Source organism: Oncorhynchus nerka, linkage group LG16, assembly GCF_034236695.1.
Source record: "Oncorhynchus nerka isolate Pitt River linkage group LG16, Oner_Uvic_2.0, whole genome shotgun sequence".
NCBI lineage: Eukaryota > Metazoa > Chordata > Actinopteri > Salmoniformes > Salmonidae > Oncorhynchus > Oncorhynchus nerka.
The window spans coordinates 7,011,199-7,028,158 of NC_088411.1; the positions used below are offsets into that span (position 1 = coordinate 7,011,199).

General features: G+C 43.8%; 1 protein-coding gene across 5 annotated transcripts in view; it reads right to left on the reverse strand.

Moving 5' to 3' along the window:
• ablim1b (actin binding LIM protein 1b) overlaps positions 1-16,960 on the reverse strand; it is a 94,430-nt gene that overhangs the window by 4,324 nt on the left and 73,146 nt on the right. For 2 of the 5 annotated variants that reach the window (XR_010459287.1, XR_010459286.1), the window contains 3 exons: positions 16,845-16,903; positions 395-6,263; positions 57-152 (listed from right to left, as the gene is read on the reverse strand). Coding sequence is in view for 3 of the 5 variants with exons in the window: in XM_029684455.2 (XP_029540315.1) it covers positions 6,153-6,263; positions 16,845-16,903 (170 nt within the window). In the remaining 2 variants the exon portion in view is untranslated. The other 3 variants (XM_065002381.1, XM_029684456.2, XM_029684455.2) reach the window with 3 other exon arrangements.

Genomic DNA, 16,960 nt, shown 5'->3' on the forward strand with positions numbered 1-16,960 from the left:
AGCAGTAACATCAACAATGGTCAGTGGAATTATCAAACTGGTCAGAGCACACGTACCTTGCCAGTCTCCTCTAAGAACGGGTCTCAGTACTCTTTTGGGTCCACATATCCACCACACATCAGCCAGACCACTCGTTTGGTTTAGGCCTGCAACTGGCCAAGTGGCATTGATGGTCATGTTACTACTATGGTCATGTTACTACTACTACAATCAGCTTCAGGCAATCTCCCATACTCTATGCCATTACCTGTACATGTGAAGCAACTGTAATTGCCTTTCTTTTCAGGGTCTTAGCTGTATACCTCATATAAGACAGCCACAAATGGTCCCTACCATCAAAACCAGTCTCAGTGCCTAATTGATCAATAGCTGAATAGTCTAGAACGTTAATTACCTGAATGAGATTTGACAGAGTGGTGGTAAGTGGCAGGTTCGGTCCAGGGGTGGTAGAGGAGTGTGTCTGGCTCTGGTTCGTCTGGGACCTCTGTGGTTTTGGCAGCACCTTAATAGAAAACACACCCATCGTGTCTGTCCCGGTCCTTTGTAGTCCGAGGGTGTAAGTGCCTGCATCAGAGAGCTTAATGGTTTTGATGGTTAGTAGGATTTCATCACCTTTACAGAGTTCAACAGTGCTCCCAGGTTTCCCCCATATCATGGAAAACCTATACACCTTTGTGGGATCCCCTATGCTCTAAGGATACCCTCTTCTCCAATCCCAGAACTGTCCCAAGTTGGTTATCATGTAATCCCCATACGGACACCCTCCCCCATTACACAGGTACACTGGCACTCCTGTACACAGGTGTTAAAACCAAACACAAATATCTCCATTTCTTCCCTGCCCTGTTGGCTCAAAATATGTCCCAAATACTTAACATGAGTCTACCATAATTAAAACTTATCCTAGCTAATTTTCACACCACGTTCATCAGAGAAAATATAATGACACTATAATGTACATTTCACTGCCTTTTTGGATTAAATTACCTTAATATCAGTGTTACAAATTATCCTAGATTCTCCATCCAAATGGCTTTCCAATGAGCCTGATCAGACCACAAAGGAAAGTTACAATGGAGGTCACAAGTCATACCACCCCTCCAAAGAAGTGTTTCTTACTATATTAAACAACATTCCTTTATCAAAAGATTTCACCTATTTAATTAAGACTCAGAAAATAAAAACGCATAATATTTCATATGTGAGTGTACCCCTTTAAGATATCTTGTCTCTGGGAACATTGAAATCCCCTTAAACCCAAAACGTTTGCTACAAACAAAACCTAATAATTATATCAATACCCTCAAATAACTTGTTTTAAATTTCCTCAATGTTTCATGTAACTCATTCAGTCTTTAAAGGATTGTCTCCCCCAAATGCTTTATACCCTGCCAATAAACTCACACAATTGTGATAAACGTGCACTGTCCCTTTAACATAAAATAAAATCAGCCTGCAATCCACTTTGCGGGCTTTTCATTGTTCCCCATAATGAAAACAGATTCTAATATTAGTATACCTTAACCTCCTGTTTAACTTCAAATGGTGTTATCTGAACAATCAAACCAAAATCAATAACCGGGAATTATTGTAAAACGATATTCAGCTACAAATATTTGGAACTTTTTTTTCCGTAAAGTGACTCAAAGCTATAATGCACGCATTTTCCCTCTAAATGACACAACCAATTTTCTCTGTCATAATTCGAGGAATGTTATTGTGTAGTCAACGTAATTACGCAGTTTTACCTTCCAACTTCCTCTACCCCAAAATGTAAACGTACCATGTACTTTGCTAAATTCATAAGAACATTTTGATGGGCACAAATCTATCGTAATTGTCTCTGTATTATTATTTAGAATTAATCAGATTTAGATAACTGTCTCATCCCATGACCCAGCACCTTAAAAAAATAAAAATAAAATACGCCTCCATTCCCAATAGGCTATTCCAGTGATCATTTGGGAAACACAATGTATTACATAGAAATTGCCTCGCCATTATCTCGAACGAATTAGTCTCTCAATTCAACCTAAACAAAATCTGGACAAAACCCATAAATATTTGAACTACAATCAGAATTAATTTTAGTCTATCAATGTCAAGGCTGAGACACGAACCCCAGTCCCCCGCATTGAAGGCAAAAACTTTACCCCAACGCCATTCAAATGATTGAGATCCCGAGCCAATAACCATACCATTATAATTGTCTATACTAGCAAACTCCGGCACCGAGACAATTCCCAGAAAACATTACAATTCAAAGGCCCAAGCTTTTCCCCAGCGAGGATTCTCCTTATTCTCCGTTTTAGCGTCTCCAATATCAAACCAGGCTCCCCGTCGACTGGGAGCCCGTTGGGCGCGGCAATGCTGCCTTCTTCTGTCCACTCCCTGTATAGCTTTTCTCCCCGCTTCTACCACCATTTATTTCTAAAGTGGACTTCAAAGTTTTCAACACCTTCTCAGTCTCTTGACTAGTCATTGTTAGGTACATTTGGGGTGTGTATCATATAATTTTTAGAATTATTTCCAATACCAATTCGCCACTTTTTTTCATGTCAACGTTGCTACCTCCTTAGTCAATTAACAGTAATGACTTCAAGAAATACCCGTAGGTCGTTCAAACTGGTATTAACTATTCCCACTCAATACTCAATGTACTACATTCATTCAGTGAACTTATCTTATTTCCAATAAAACCCATCTCATTACCCTTAGGTCATTCAACTGTTATTGTACGTCGACGAATAACTAATGTACCACAGTCACTCGTTGAACTTATCTTATTTCCAATAAAACCCATCTCATTACCCTTAGATCATTCTCCTGTTATTGTACGCCGACGAATAACTAATGTACCACAGTCACTCGAGGAACTTATCTTATTTCCAATAAAACCCATCTCATTACCCTTAGGTCATTCAACTGTTATTGTACGTCGACGAATAACTAATGTACCACAGTCACTCGAGGAACTTATCTTATTTCCAATAAAACCCATCTCATTACCCTTAGGTCATTCAACTGTTATTGTACGTCGACGAATAACTAATGTACCACAGTCACTCGAGGAACTTATCTTATTTCCAATAAAACCCATCTCATTACCCTTAGGTCATTCAACTGTTATTGTACGTCGACAAATAACTAATGTACTACAGTCACTCGAGGAACTTATCTTATTTCCAATATAACACAGGTCTCTTGCCTGTACTATTATCCGTAGATCATTCAGCCCGTCATCAGTACACCGACTGATAACTAATGTACCACAATCATTCGATTTGTCCTTATCAAATCTTCATTCACACCAGTAAGTACGCCGACTCACCCACACAAACCAGTAGGTACGCCGACCCACCTAGTACATTACATTCGCTGTTATATTGCCATTCATCCACACTCACACAAGTAGATTCGCCGACCCACCCTCATATAAACCAGTAGCTTCGCCGAACTACCTAGTACATTACATTCGCAGTTATATTGCCGTTCACCTCACATTCACACTGGTAGGTTCGCCAACCCACCCTCACATAAACCAGTAGCTTCGCCAAACTACCTAGTACATTACATTCACTGTCATACCATAAAAGTGATCGATCAGTTCAAAATTGCATTTACCACTATGTAATCCTTATGGTCCTTTACCAATATAAATTAATAGAATTTGGTTACTTACATCAAACAGGTGTCTCACAAAACTAAATTTGGATTACTCCAATGTGCAGAACTTTAGTTTTTCACAACAGGTGTCTGCCTACCTTTTTTAGTTGACCGGTCAGGATTTGTGAGACACACCATCCGACTACAGTACTGGCCAATCGGCCGGACAATTTCCAGCGATGTCCTTTACCAGATCACGTCGGGGTCACCATGTTAGATTTGCGTCAATTCGAATCTGGTATCAGGATAAATATGACAATGTGTCACCGATTGTATACTATGTATTTTTTATTAGCTAAGCAATAAGTGGTAAATGCAACTTTGGTATATATGGGCTCTCTGTAATACCACACAGGGCAGAACAGAGAACTGACAAGATGTATGTAAACAATATTCTTTATACTGTGATAGACATAGTTCCAACCCGTCTGTTGGCCTATCACAGTAGAGACTGGGCTTGGTTTAGACTCTCCTAGCCTATTATTGATTGTTGTCGTACGAGCTGGTACCAGCCCCCGGGCGCTCCAGTTGATAGATGTAACATGCTGTGAAGAATATCTATGCGCTCATGCTCGATACCGTTATCTCGCACCTGGATCCTGTTATCTAACAAAAGACAGCTTGTTCTCGCAACACCCCGCTCTGAATGTGCCCCCTCCCAACTCATTAAACAGTTCCTGTCTTCATGCTACTCTGTATTTTTCCATCATGAGAAAGGGCCATGGCCCTGAAACTGTTAACAATGTTTCAAGTCAGCTATGTTGCATAACACATACATACATCAACACAAGCCAACAGCAGATAATATTAAATCACATATATGGTAACGGGCTATAGTGCATAACACAGAAACCTCATAGTATCACCAGCTGTGCCTGACACTTCAGCAATGCAGGGTGGCAAGCCTGCTCGAATGTCTAGGTGAATGGCTGTTTGCAAAGTGAGTTGGTGCTTCGGCGCAGACAAGAATCACCCCATTTGTGTTATCGACCCTACGATTCTGAGATTAAGAGGCTCATGCTCAAACGTCTGCGCTTGCCAGGTAGGTCAATTGTGGTACTGACTTGGACCAAATATCGTACAGCTATGTTTTTTCAAAATATGGTGATCAGTGAGAGTGCTGTGCGTAGCTACTGTCGCGCAGGCGGTTAGCGCGTGTTACTTATACATCAGTATGCAGCGAAGCAATGCCAAGGTTGTGAGTTCGAGCCTCACCAGGAGCAAGTGCTTTTCTTGAACCCTCTGCCTGTCTATTTCTTGTCCAGAAAAGGAGCATTTATTCAGTCTATTTCATAAGTAATTGGTATGTCATTGAGATAACAGGTCAGACTACAGGCACAGCTACGATTCAAGTCCATAGTCTTCTGAATCACCAGCTATGCCTGACACGTCAGCAATGCAGGGTGGCAAGCCTGCTGGAAAATCCAAGCGGTTGGCTGTTCGCGAAGTGAGTTGGTACTTCGAGAGAGAAAATAAGCACCCCACATGGGGCTCGAGCACACGACCCTGAGCTTAAGAGTATCATGCTCTACCGACTGAGCTAGCCAGGTACCTCAACAGTAACATTGAATTGGTCCGAATATCGTACAGCTCCGTTTGTTTAAAATATGGTGATCAGTGAGAGTGTTATTAATGGATCCTGTGGTGCAATCGGTGAGTGTCTTGTGCTTATACAGCAATATGCAGCAAATTGATGAAAGGGTTGTGAGTTCAAGCCTCGCCATGAACAAGTATTCATCTTGAACCCTCTCCCTGTCTATTTCTTGTCCAGAAAAGGAGCACTTTTTCAATCCATTTAGGAGGACAATTCATAGGTAATAGGTATGTCATTGAGATAACAGGTCAGAGTGCAGGCACAGCTAGGATTCAGATCCATAGTCTTCTGAATCACCAGCTATGCCTGACACGTCAGCAATGCAGGGTGGCAAGCCTGCTCGAAAGTCCAAGCGGAGGGCTGTTTGCGAAGTGAGTTGGTACTTCGACAGAGAAAATAAGCACCTAACGTGGGGCTCAAACCCACGAACCTGAGATTAAGAGTCTCGTGCTCTACCGACTGAGCTAGCCAGGTTCCTCAACAGCAATATTGAATTGGTCCGAATATTGTACAGCTCCGTTTGTGCAAAATATGGTGATCAGTGAGTGTTGTTAAGCCTGTTTTATGACTGAGGGTTCAACTAAAGAGCTACCAAGACTTCAAAAGCCCTACACTACCTAATAACGATATAATAGTATTTAGCCAGAATTGTGATGCTTTTAATACATTTTTTTTATTATACAAAATACATACAGGACAATGACAAGACAACCATAAATAACTCAGGACAGTGTACATGACAATACTCCCAACATAACAAACACATAGATGATACAGCGCAATAAGTAGGGAACACCTTGGAGTGATATCAATCAATAATAAAGTAGAAGAATAACACTGTTTTTTCATTGGAGTCCCCAGTCAGTTGTGTAACCTTCAGTTGCATCTCCAGTTAGTAGTGTGCAGAGTTGCTGTAGGTACTCACATAGAATGTGTGACCAGGGGACCCTGAGATGCTGGAGCCAGGTCTTGAGCAGATACTCTCAGATGAGGACCTGGTAGGCTGCGGGCGAAAGAGAGACTGTGTCAGCCACTAACAACTAACAATGACATAGTTGCCACATTTGCACACAGAAGGAGCTTCGATGGTGACGATGTCCAGTGCCTTCAGGAAGTATTCAGACCCCTTGACTTTATCCACATTTTGTTACGTTACAGCTTTATTCTAAAATGGTTTAAATAAATCAATTTCCTCAGCAATCTACACACAATACCCCATAATGAAAAAGCGAAAACAGGTTTTTAGAAGTTTTTGCAAATGTATATAATTTATTTTGATATATATACACCTTATTTCCATAAGTATTCAGACCCTTTGCTATAAAATTGAGCTCAGGTGCATCTTGTTTCCATTGATCATCCTTCAGATGTGTCACGCCCTGACCATAGAGAGCTGTTTATTCTCTATGTTGGTTAGGTCGGGTATGGTATGGTATGGTTCCCAATCAGAGGCAGCTGTTTATCGTTGACTCTGATTGGGGATCATATTTAGGTAGCCATTTCCCCATTGTGCTTTGTGGGATCTTGTCTATGTATAGTTGCCTGTGAGCATTATTAAACCTTCACGATTCGTTTGTTCTCTTTGTTGTTTTGTTCTTTGAGGTTTTCTATTCCAAAATAAAGGATGGAAACATACCACGCTGCGTCTTGGTCCACTTCTTGTAACGATCGTGACAGAAGATCCCACCACAAACGGACCAAGCAGCGTGGCCAGGAGGAGCAGGTATCCTGGGCCTGGGAGTATATCCAGGAGGTAAAGACATCCTGGACTTGGGAGGAGATAATGGCAGGAGATGAAAGCCTTCCATGGAAGCAGACGCAAGCGGTGAAGGAAGGACAACGACGGCACTGGGGTTTGCGGCCATGACGCAAGCCCGAGAGGCAGCCTCAAAAAACATTTTTGGGGGGGCATACAAAGTGGTCGGCGAGGCCAACGGGCGAGTCTGAGATCGAAGAGGAATATTGGGATAGACTGAGCGAGGAGTATTGTGAGATAGTTGAGGGGAGTGATGAGGTAGAGTGGATGGTTTGGTGTCTGGAGCAAGACAGTCGCCATGAGGAGCGTGGGACCATGTTTTGCGGAGATACGCAATGTGCGCATCCAGAGCCAGGGGGCCTTTGTGCCAGCTTCTCGCACTTGCCGTGCGAAAGTGAGCATCCAATGAGGACGGGTTGTGCCTACTCAGCGCTCCTGGTCTCCAGTATGCCTCCTCGGTCCAGGATATCCTTCGCCGGCTCTAAGCACTGTGTCGCCAGTGCACCTTCACAGCCCAGTGCGTCCTGTGCCAGCGCCCCGCACTTGCCGGGCTAAAGTGAGCATCCATCCAGGACGGGTTGTGCCAGCTCTACGCTCTAGACCTTCAGTGCGCCTCCACAGTCCAGTATGTCCTTTGCCCCCTCCCCGTACGCGCCCTGAGGTGCGTGTCATCAGCCTGGTGCCACCTGTACCGGTCCCACGCATCAGGCCTCCAGTCCGCCTCTACAGTCCAGAGATTCCGGCGACAGTTCCCAGTCCAGAGCTTCTGACGACAGTTAACAGTCCAGAGCTTCCCGCGACGGTCCACAGTCCGGAACCTCCAACGATGGTCAACAGTCCGGAACCTCCAACGACGGTCCACAGTCTAGAACCTCCTACGACGGTCTGGAACCTCCTGAGACGGAACGCGGTCCAGAACCTACTGAGACGGTCCAGAGCCTCCAGCGACCGTATGCAGTCCAGAGCCTTCAGCGAGCGTCTGCGGTTCAGAGCCTCCAGCGACAGTCTGCGTTCCAGAGCCTTGTGACGACCCTCCCACTCTGTCTGCCGTATTCTCTCTTTGTTCTTGTTTCCTTATTAGGATGCCGGTGGGCGGAGTTGGGAGGGTCGTCAGCTACATGGGAAACACCTGGGCCCGGTGTGTCCCAGGATAAATACACCACTTCCCCATTCATGGAGGAGACTGTCTCCATGCAGACACCTTTATAGATTTTGTTGTGTATCTTGGTGGCCTTTTGGTTGTTTGCTTTGGCACCTTTCAACGCCCTGCATTATCACATTCATGCATGCAAAACACTCACTTACACTACTGATTACTGATTACACACACCATTGTATATTACACTTAGTTACATTATTTAATAAATATACATTTTGTTACTCCTTATCTCCACGTTGTCTCCCTTTTGTTACGGGCTTTGAGCCGGTTCGTGACAGCCTCCAGCAACCATCTGCGGTCAAGAGCCTCCAGCAACAGTCTGCGGTCCAGAGCCTCCTGCGGGGGTTCCCAGTCCAGAGCCTCCTGCGAGGGTTCCCAGTCCCAGCCTCCGGCGAAGATCTACAGTCCGGAGTCCCCGGCAACGATCTACGGCATGGAGTCCCCGGCGACGATCCATGGTCCGGAGCCTCCGGCGATGACCCACGGTCCGGTTCCTCCGATGACGTATCCATGAGCGGAGTGGGTACTTCACCCCGCCCCGGAGCCGCCCCCGACGGCAGATCCCCAACCCGGACCCTCGTCTATTGAGTCAGGTTTTGCAGTCGGAGTACGCACCTTTTGGGGGGGGGGGATATTGTCTACTTTATGTATAGTTGCCTGTGAGCATTTTGGTCTACTCCTTATGACGGACATGACAAGATGTTTCTTCAACTTGATTAGAGTCCACCTGTGGTAAATTCAATTGTTTTAACATCATTTGGAAAGGCACACACAGGTCTATATGAGGTTGAAAATGCATGTCAGAGTAAAAACCATGCCGTGAGGTCGAAGGAATTGTCCGTAGGGCTCCGAGACAGGATTGGGTCATGGCACAGATCTGGGGAAGGGTACCAAAAAGTGCCTGCAGCATTTAACGTCCCCAAGAACAAAGTGGACTCTAACATTCTTAAATGGAAGAAGTTTGGAACCACCAAGACTCTTCCTAGAGCTGGCCGCCCGGCCAAACTGAGCAATCGGGGGAGAAGGGCCTTGGTCAGGGAGGTGACCAAGAACCCCATGGTCACTCTAATAGAGCTCTAGAGTTCCTCTGTGGAGATGGGTGAACCTTCCAGAAGGACAACCTACTCTGCACTCCACCAATCAGGCCTTTATTGCAGAGTGGCCAGACAGAAGCCACCCCTCAAGAAAAAGAACATGACAGCCCGCATGGAGTTTGCCAAAAGGTACCTAAAGGACTCTCAGACCATGAGAAACAAGATTCTCTGGTCTGATGAAACCAAGATTGAAATCTTTGGCCTGAATGCCAAGCATCACGTCTGGAGGAAGCCTGGCACCATCCCTACTGTGAAGCATGGTGGTGGCAGCATCATGCATTGGGTGTGTTTTTCTGTGGCAGGGTATGGGAGACTAGTCAGGATCGAGGCAAAGGACCTCGAGTGCTCAGGACCTCAGACAGGGGTGAAAGTTCACCTTCCAACAGGACAATGACCCTAAGCACACAGACAAGACAAGTGGCTCTAGGAGAAGTCTCTGAATGTCCTTGAGTACTGAATAAAAAGTACTGAGTAAAGGGTCTGAATACTTGTGTATATGTGATATTTCATTTCTATAACCAATTGTTTGCTTTGTCATTATGATGTATTATGTGTAGATTGATGAGGGGCAAAAAACAATTGAATACATTTTTGAATAAAGCTGCAACCTAACAAAATGTGGAAAAAGGTCTGAATACTTTCCGATGACACTGAACAAAAATAGTTACAGTTCATACAGGAAATCAGTCAATTGAAAAAAATATTCAGCCCCAATCTATGGATTTCACATGACTGGGCAGGGGCGCAACCATGGGTGTGCCTGGCTCTCCAGTGGGTGGACCTATGCCCTCCCAGGCCCACCCATGGTTGCGCCCCTGCCCAGTCATGTGAAATCCTCTTCTTCTTTTTTTTCAGCCAATCAGAATTAGTTTTATTCCACAAAAGGGCTTTATTTTTATTACAGTCAGAAGGTCCTGGGCTGGCTGGTTACATGTGGTTACACGTTACAACATATGGTTGTGACGTGGGTTGGACGTACTGCCACATCCTCTAAAACCACACATTTTAGAGGCCTTTTATTGTCCCTAGCAGAAGGTGAACCTGTGTAATGATCATGCTTCTTGATATGCCACACCTGTTAGGTGGGTGGATTATCTTGGCAAAGGAGAAATGCTTACTAGCAACCAATTTCTGCACCAAATTTGAGAGAAATAAGCTTTTGTGCGTATGGAACATTTCTGGGATCTTTTATTTCAGCTCATGAAACATGGGACCAACACTTTACATGTTGCGCTTAATTTTAGTTTAGTTTAAATGAGTGTGACAGGAATTGGAGCGCATTCAAACATTTGTGACCAACACACAAACAAACATCAGCCTTTCCCTTTACCCAAATGCCCTCTTTCCCTTTAAGAAGGACACCTTAAAGATATATTCTTAAAAGTATCTGTTAACAGTTTGTAAATGCCTTTCAAATTAGGTCATTTTTCAGGTGCAACCAGACCTTTCAGAAATGTCCCTTTGTTTTGACTTTGAATAGCTTGATCGGTAAGTCTAGCCTGATTACCACTCTCTTTAGCTAACATTACACTCCTTGCCACTCCTTGTAATTGCTTGTCAGACTGGACTTTTGGAAATCTCAACGTTCAATATGCAGCCGGATTTACGGCACAGTTGCTGATTGGTAGTTGGAAACAACATTAATATTTTCCATGATAATGTCATGGAACATGCAGTGCGTGCAAATTTGGTGCAATATTGAATTAGAATTTTAAGAACAACAGCAAACTGTCAGGGTCTAGGTGATGTGGATAAGGCGGAGGACACAGAGATGAGTAATAATAGTAACTTTACTCAGAAATAATCTTCCAACAAGGAGAACAAAAATCCAGAATCACATAAACGAGACAACTGACAACAGTAAACACATACAAAACCATGATGGCTCCAGGGGGTTAAATAGGGAAATAATTCAAACGTAATAGGAACAAGGTGTGTACAATCAAGACAAAACAAATGGAAAAAGAAATGTAGATCGGTGTAGGCTAGAAATCCGGTGATGTCAACAGCAGCCTGAACAAGGCCTCAACTTCGGTGGAAGTCCTGACACAAACAATACCTTTACCGTTATCTGTTGCAGTAATTTCCTTCTGAAAAGGCAGTGTCAATGCAAGATCATCATCATTAAGAAGATTAAGATGTCCATTAAGATGTCCATTAAGATGTCCAACACAGAGCCATATACAGAAGAAACTCAACCACTACACTTTTGCAGGAACTGTTCTCACCCCTAAGGGCAAAAACAGTGAGTCAGTCCTCCAGGTTTCTATTTCTGTGTTGTGAATGAACCTGTCGGTGTAGGCTTTTACCTTGGGTACTCAAGTAAATACAAATTAACACTGCAAATGTGCTTTTTGTGTAAAGCAGTGCATAGCAGACTACTGCACATTTACTGTAGGAGCTAAAAAGCTGCAAACATCTGGCCTGCTTAGAGTCTTGCAGCTGTGTTTGGTATAAAAAAAAGGGAGAGGGGATGGCCTTAATCTGGGCCGCTGCGGCGTTTTAGGATGAGAACCCTAAAAGAGAGGACAATCTGTAACTAGTGCTGATTGTCTAGTGCTGACTTTTGAGGTTTTGGTTTGATCATGAAAAAATTATTATGATTTTTGATTTTGGTTTCGAATTTAAATGCACTATGCATTATGTGGGTTGAATGCTGTAACAACACAGAATAAAACAATTCATAACAGTTCCATGATGGTAGTGACTCTGCTTATCACTTATTAACCATCATTGAATAAAATTACTTTACTTTAATAAAATATTTCAGTTGTGTATATTATATTTGTTTAATTTAACTTTATTATTTTATTCCAAGTCATCATCTCAATTCTATTGAGCTGCTGCCTATACTGTCTGACAAAATCACTATTTTAGTAGTTGTTCCAAGTAAATAAGGGATACTTTTAGGACTGCTGACCACAAATACCTAACGAAGCAACCTATCTCTCATTTTAAACCACTAGATGCGGTTTTCCATTGTGCTCTTAGATTAATTACTGTTGACGGTCATAGAACTCATCATTGTGTTTTGTATCAAAAGGTTTGTTGGGCCTCCTTGTATGCAAAGAGAGAGCAGCATTTTCTTGTGTTTATCTACAAAACACTCATGCAGAAACCTATGTACCTATAATCAATAATTTAATTTAGACTAACAAATGACCAATTCCGGTCTCAGGCTTGGATAACACTGGAGGCCCCTTCGGTCTCCACAGTAAAGCTTCTTTTTTTGTGCCCTTTATGTGGAACAACTTACAGAGCTCTCTGAAATTAGATGTTCTGGTCCCCCTTAGTCAGTTCAGAGTAATGATTGGAGACTTACATTGATAAATGTCTGTTTTTCTTAATATGTTTTGTGTAATTTATGTAATGTTGTATATTGTATGTTTGATGTATTTAAACAGGGCTCATCTGTGAAATAGGCCCTACTCTCAGGATGACCTGTCAAAATAAAGGTTAAATAAATAACAATTATTCTGTCTCGGCAGGGTAGCCTAGTGGTTAGAGCATTGGACTAGTAACCGGGAAGGTTGTGATTTCAAACCCCCGAGCTGACAAGGTACAAATCTGTTGTTCTGCCCCTGAACAGGCAGTTAACCCACTGTTCCTAAATAAGAATTTGTTCTTCACTGACTTGCCTGGTTAAATAAAGGTAAAAAATAAAAATATATAGCAGGTGTAAAAGACCATACAAGGAGCCTCGCAATGGATTATGGTCATTGGGGTTAATTATCTGCACTAAACTATATAAAACATTGGCCTGTTGGAAACTACTACTCCCATGCATAAAAACCGAAAAATAACTGTCATTTCGGTTAATCGCTCAGCACTATCCGTAACACACTTTTTAATTTTTGGAATTGACCAGCCAAACCACCCTTCTTAACACTCGCTTAACCCTGAAGCCAAACGCACCAATGTGTCAGAGGAAACACCATTCAACTGAAAACCGAAGTCAGCCTGCAAGTGCCCGGCCTGCCACAAGGAGTCGCTAGATTGCGATGAGCCAAGTAAAGCACCCCTGTTGTATGGGGCAGCAGCCTCTAATGTGCTAGTGATGGCTATTTAACAGTCTGATGGCCTTGAAAAATAAGCTGTTTTTCAGTCTCAAGGGGTCCCAGATTTGATGCACCGGTACTGACCTCACATTCTGGTTGATAGCAGGGTGAACAGGCAGTGGCTCGGGTGGTTGTTGTACTTGATGATCTTTTTGCCCTTCCTGTGTCCTGGAGGGAAGGTATTTTGCACCCGGTGATGCGTTGGGCAGACTGCACCACCCTCTGGAGAGCCTTGTGGTTGCGGGGCGGTGCGGTTGCCGTTCCAGGTGGTGATACAGCCCGACAGGATGCTCTTAATTGTGCATCTGTAAAAGTTTGTGAAGGTTTTAGGTGCCATGACAAAATTCTTCAGCCTCCTGAGGTTGCGCCGTCTTCACTATTCTGTCTGTGTGGGTGAACCATTTCAGTTTGCCAGCGATATGTAAGCAGAGGAACTTGAAGCTTTCCACCTTTCCACTGGGGTCCCGTCGATGTGAATAGGGGGGTGCTCCCTCTGCTGTTTCCTAAAGTCCACGATCAGCTCCTTTGTTTTGTTTATGTTGAGTGAGAGATTGTTTTCCTGGCACCACATTCCCAGGTCCCTCACCTCCTCCCTGTAGTCTGTTTCGTCATTGTTGTTAATCAGACCTACTACTGTTGTATCATCTGCAAACTTGATGATTGAGTTGGAGGTGTGCATGGCCAAGCAGTCATGTGTGAAAAGGGAGTACAGGAGGGGGCTGAGCACCCACCCTTGTGGGGCCCCAGTGTTGAGGATCAGCGAAGTGGAGATGTTGTTTCCTGGCGGCCCGTCAGGAATCCAGGACCCAATTGCACAGGGCGGGGTTGAGACCTAGGGCAGTGTGATGGCGATTGCGTCATCTGTGAACCAATAGAGGCGGTAAGCAAATTGAAGTGGGTCTAGGGTGACAGGTAAGGTGGAGGTGATATGATCCTTGACTAGTCTCTCAAAGCACTACAGGATGACAGAGTGAGTGCTATGGGGCGATAGTCATTTAGTTCAGCTACCTTTGCAATCTTGGGTACAGGAACAATGGTGGGCATCTTGAAGCATGTGGGGACAGCAGACTGGGATAGGGAGAGATTGAATATGTCCGTAAACACACACGCATGCTCTGAGGATGTGGGTAGGGATGCCATCTGGGCCGGCAGCCTAGCGAGGGTTAACACTTTTAAATGTCTTACTCACATCGGCCGCAGAGAAGGAAAGCTCACAGTCCTTGGTAGCGGGCCGCAGTTGGTGGCACTGTGTTATCCTCAAAGTGGGCAAAGAATGTGTTTAGCTTGTCTTGAAGCAAGATGTCGGTGTCCGCGGCGTGGCTGGTTTTCCTTTTGTAATCCGTGATCGTCTGTAGACCCTGCCACATACGTCTCATGTCTGAGCCATTGATTTGCGACTCCACTTTGTCTCGATACTGCTGTTTTGCCTGTTTGATTGCCTTGTGGAGGGAATGACTACTGTTTGTTTTCTGCCATATTCACTATCACCTTGCCACGGTTAAATGTGGTGGTTCATTGCTTTCAGTTTTGCGCGAATGCTGCCATCTATCCACTGTTTCTGGTTAGGGTAGGTTTTAATAGTCACATTGGGTACAACATCTCCTATACACATCTTGATAAGCTCGATAACCGTCTCAGTGTTCACGTCAGTATTATTCTCCGAAGCTACCCGGAACATATCCCAGTCCGCGTGATCAAAACATTCCTGAAGCATGGCTTCCGATTGGTCAGACCCGTGTTGAATAGTCCTTAGCATGGGTACTTCCTATAGGAAGGGAGGAGCAAAATGGAGTCATGCTAAGATTTGCCGAAAGGAGGGCGGGGGAAGGCCTTGTATGCATCCCGGAAGTTGGAGTAACAATGGTCCAGTGTTTTTCCAGCGCGAGTGCTACAGTTGATATGCTGATAACATTTAGGTAGCCTTTTTCTCAATTTTGCTTTGTTAAAATCCCCAGCTACAATAAATGTTGCCTCAGGATATATGGTTTCCAGTTTGCATAAAGTTCAGTGAAGTTCCTTGACGGTGGTATCGGCTTGAGGGGGGATATACACGGCTGTGACAATAACCGAAGAGAATTCTCTTGGGAAGTAATACGGTCTGAATTTGATTGTGAGGTATTCTAGGTCAGGTGAACAAAAGGACTTCCTGTATATTATTACAATTACACAATGAGTTGTTAATCATGAAACATACACCCCCGCCCTTCTTCTTCCCGGAGAGATGTTTATTCCTGTCGGCAGGACCGACTCCGACAGTATATCCCGAGAGAGCCATATTTCCGTAAAACAGGGTATGTTACTATCCCTGATTTCTCTCTGGAAAGAAACCCTTGCCCTGATCTCAACAACTTTGTTATCTAGGGACTGAACATGAAGGAGTAATATACCTGGTAGCAGTGGGTGGTGTGCGCACCTCCTAAGTCTGACTAGAAGACTGCTCCAAATTGCTCTTCTCCGGCAGCATTGTTTTGGGTCTGCCTCTGGAATCAGTTCAAATGCCCTGGGTGATGCGAACAAATGATCCGCTTCGTGAAAATCGTAGTGCTGGTCATAGTGCTGGTAAGTTGACGCTGCTCTGATATCCAATAGTTCTTCCCGAGTGTATGTATGTATGTATTTATGTAATAACAGATAAGATCCTGACCTACCAATGTAAGAAATAATGCAATAATGAGTTTACTGAGAGCTAGAAGCGAGGCAGCCCTCTCTGTCGGGGCCATCCTCTCAGACAGTATATCCTGAGTGAGCCATGTTTCCGTGAAACAGAGTATGTTACAATCCCTGATGTCTCTCTGGAAGGAAATCATCGCCCTGAGCTCGTCAACTTTATTATCTAGAAACTGAACATTAGTGAGTTATATACTCGGAAGCGATGGGTAGTGTGCGCGCCTCCTGAGTTGGACTAAAAGTCCACTCTGAATACCTCTTCTCCGCCGGCAGTGTTTTGGATCAGCCTCTGGAATCAGTTCAATTGCCCTGCGGGTACAAACAAAAATCTGATTCGGGAAAGTCGTATTCCTGGTTGTAATGCTGGTAATGCTGGGGTGTTACCGCAGCTCTGATATCCAAAAGTTCTTCCCGGATGTTTGTAATAACACAAAATAATTCTGGGCAAATAATGTAAGAAATAATACAAAATACTGCAAAGTTGCCTAGGAGCAAGAAGCACAGCCATGATGTTCTATACGTATGTCATGGCCATAGCAAACTCTCTGTAACGCCCATAACATTCTCTGTCATACCCATAACACTGTCCATTTGATTCGCCCTGACTACAGTTGTCATCCAAATGAACAGAGAACTAAATTGTAATTACCATAAGACTTTTACGATCACATTTACCAGAATATTTGCTTATAAATGATTTGTGAAACACGAAGGCCTTATGAAATTTTGTCAAACATCAACTTCACTGTCATGAAACAAGCTGTTGTCTTGATTCCAAACAGTCTTGACGTGATAAGTGAACAAGATAATTCAAGCTGGCAGTGTGTTTGACGGAGTTGATCAATTTTACCCTGTATTTCTCTTCAGCTCTGCTATTGTTCTTACAGTCTGGATGCCATACTGTAGATCCTGTGGAGAGAGAAGAAGAGCTCAGAAGAGCCTAAATGTGTAGCAGACTTGGGTTCA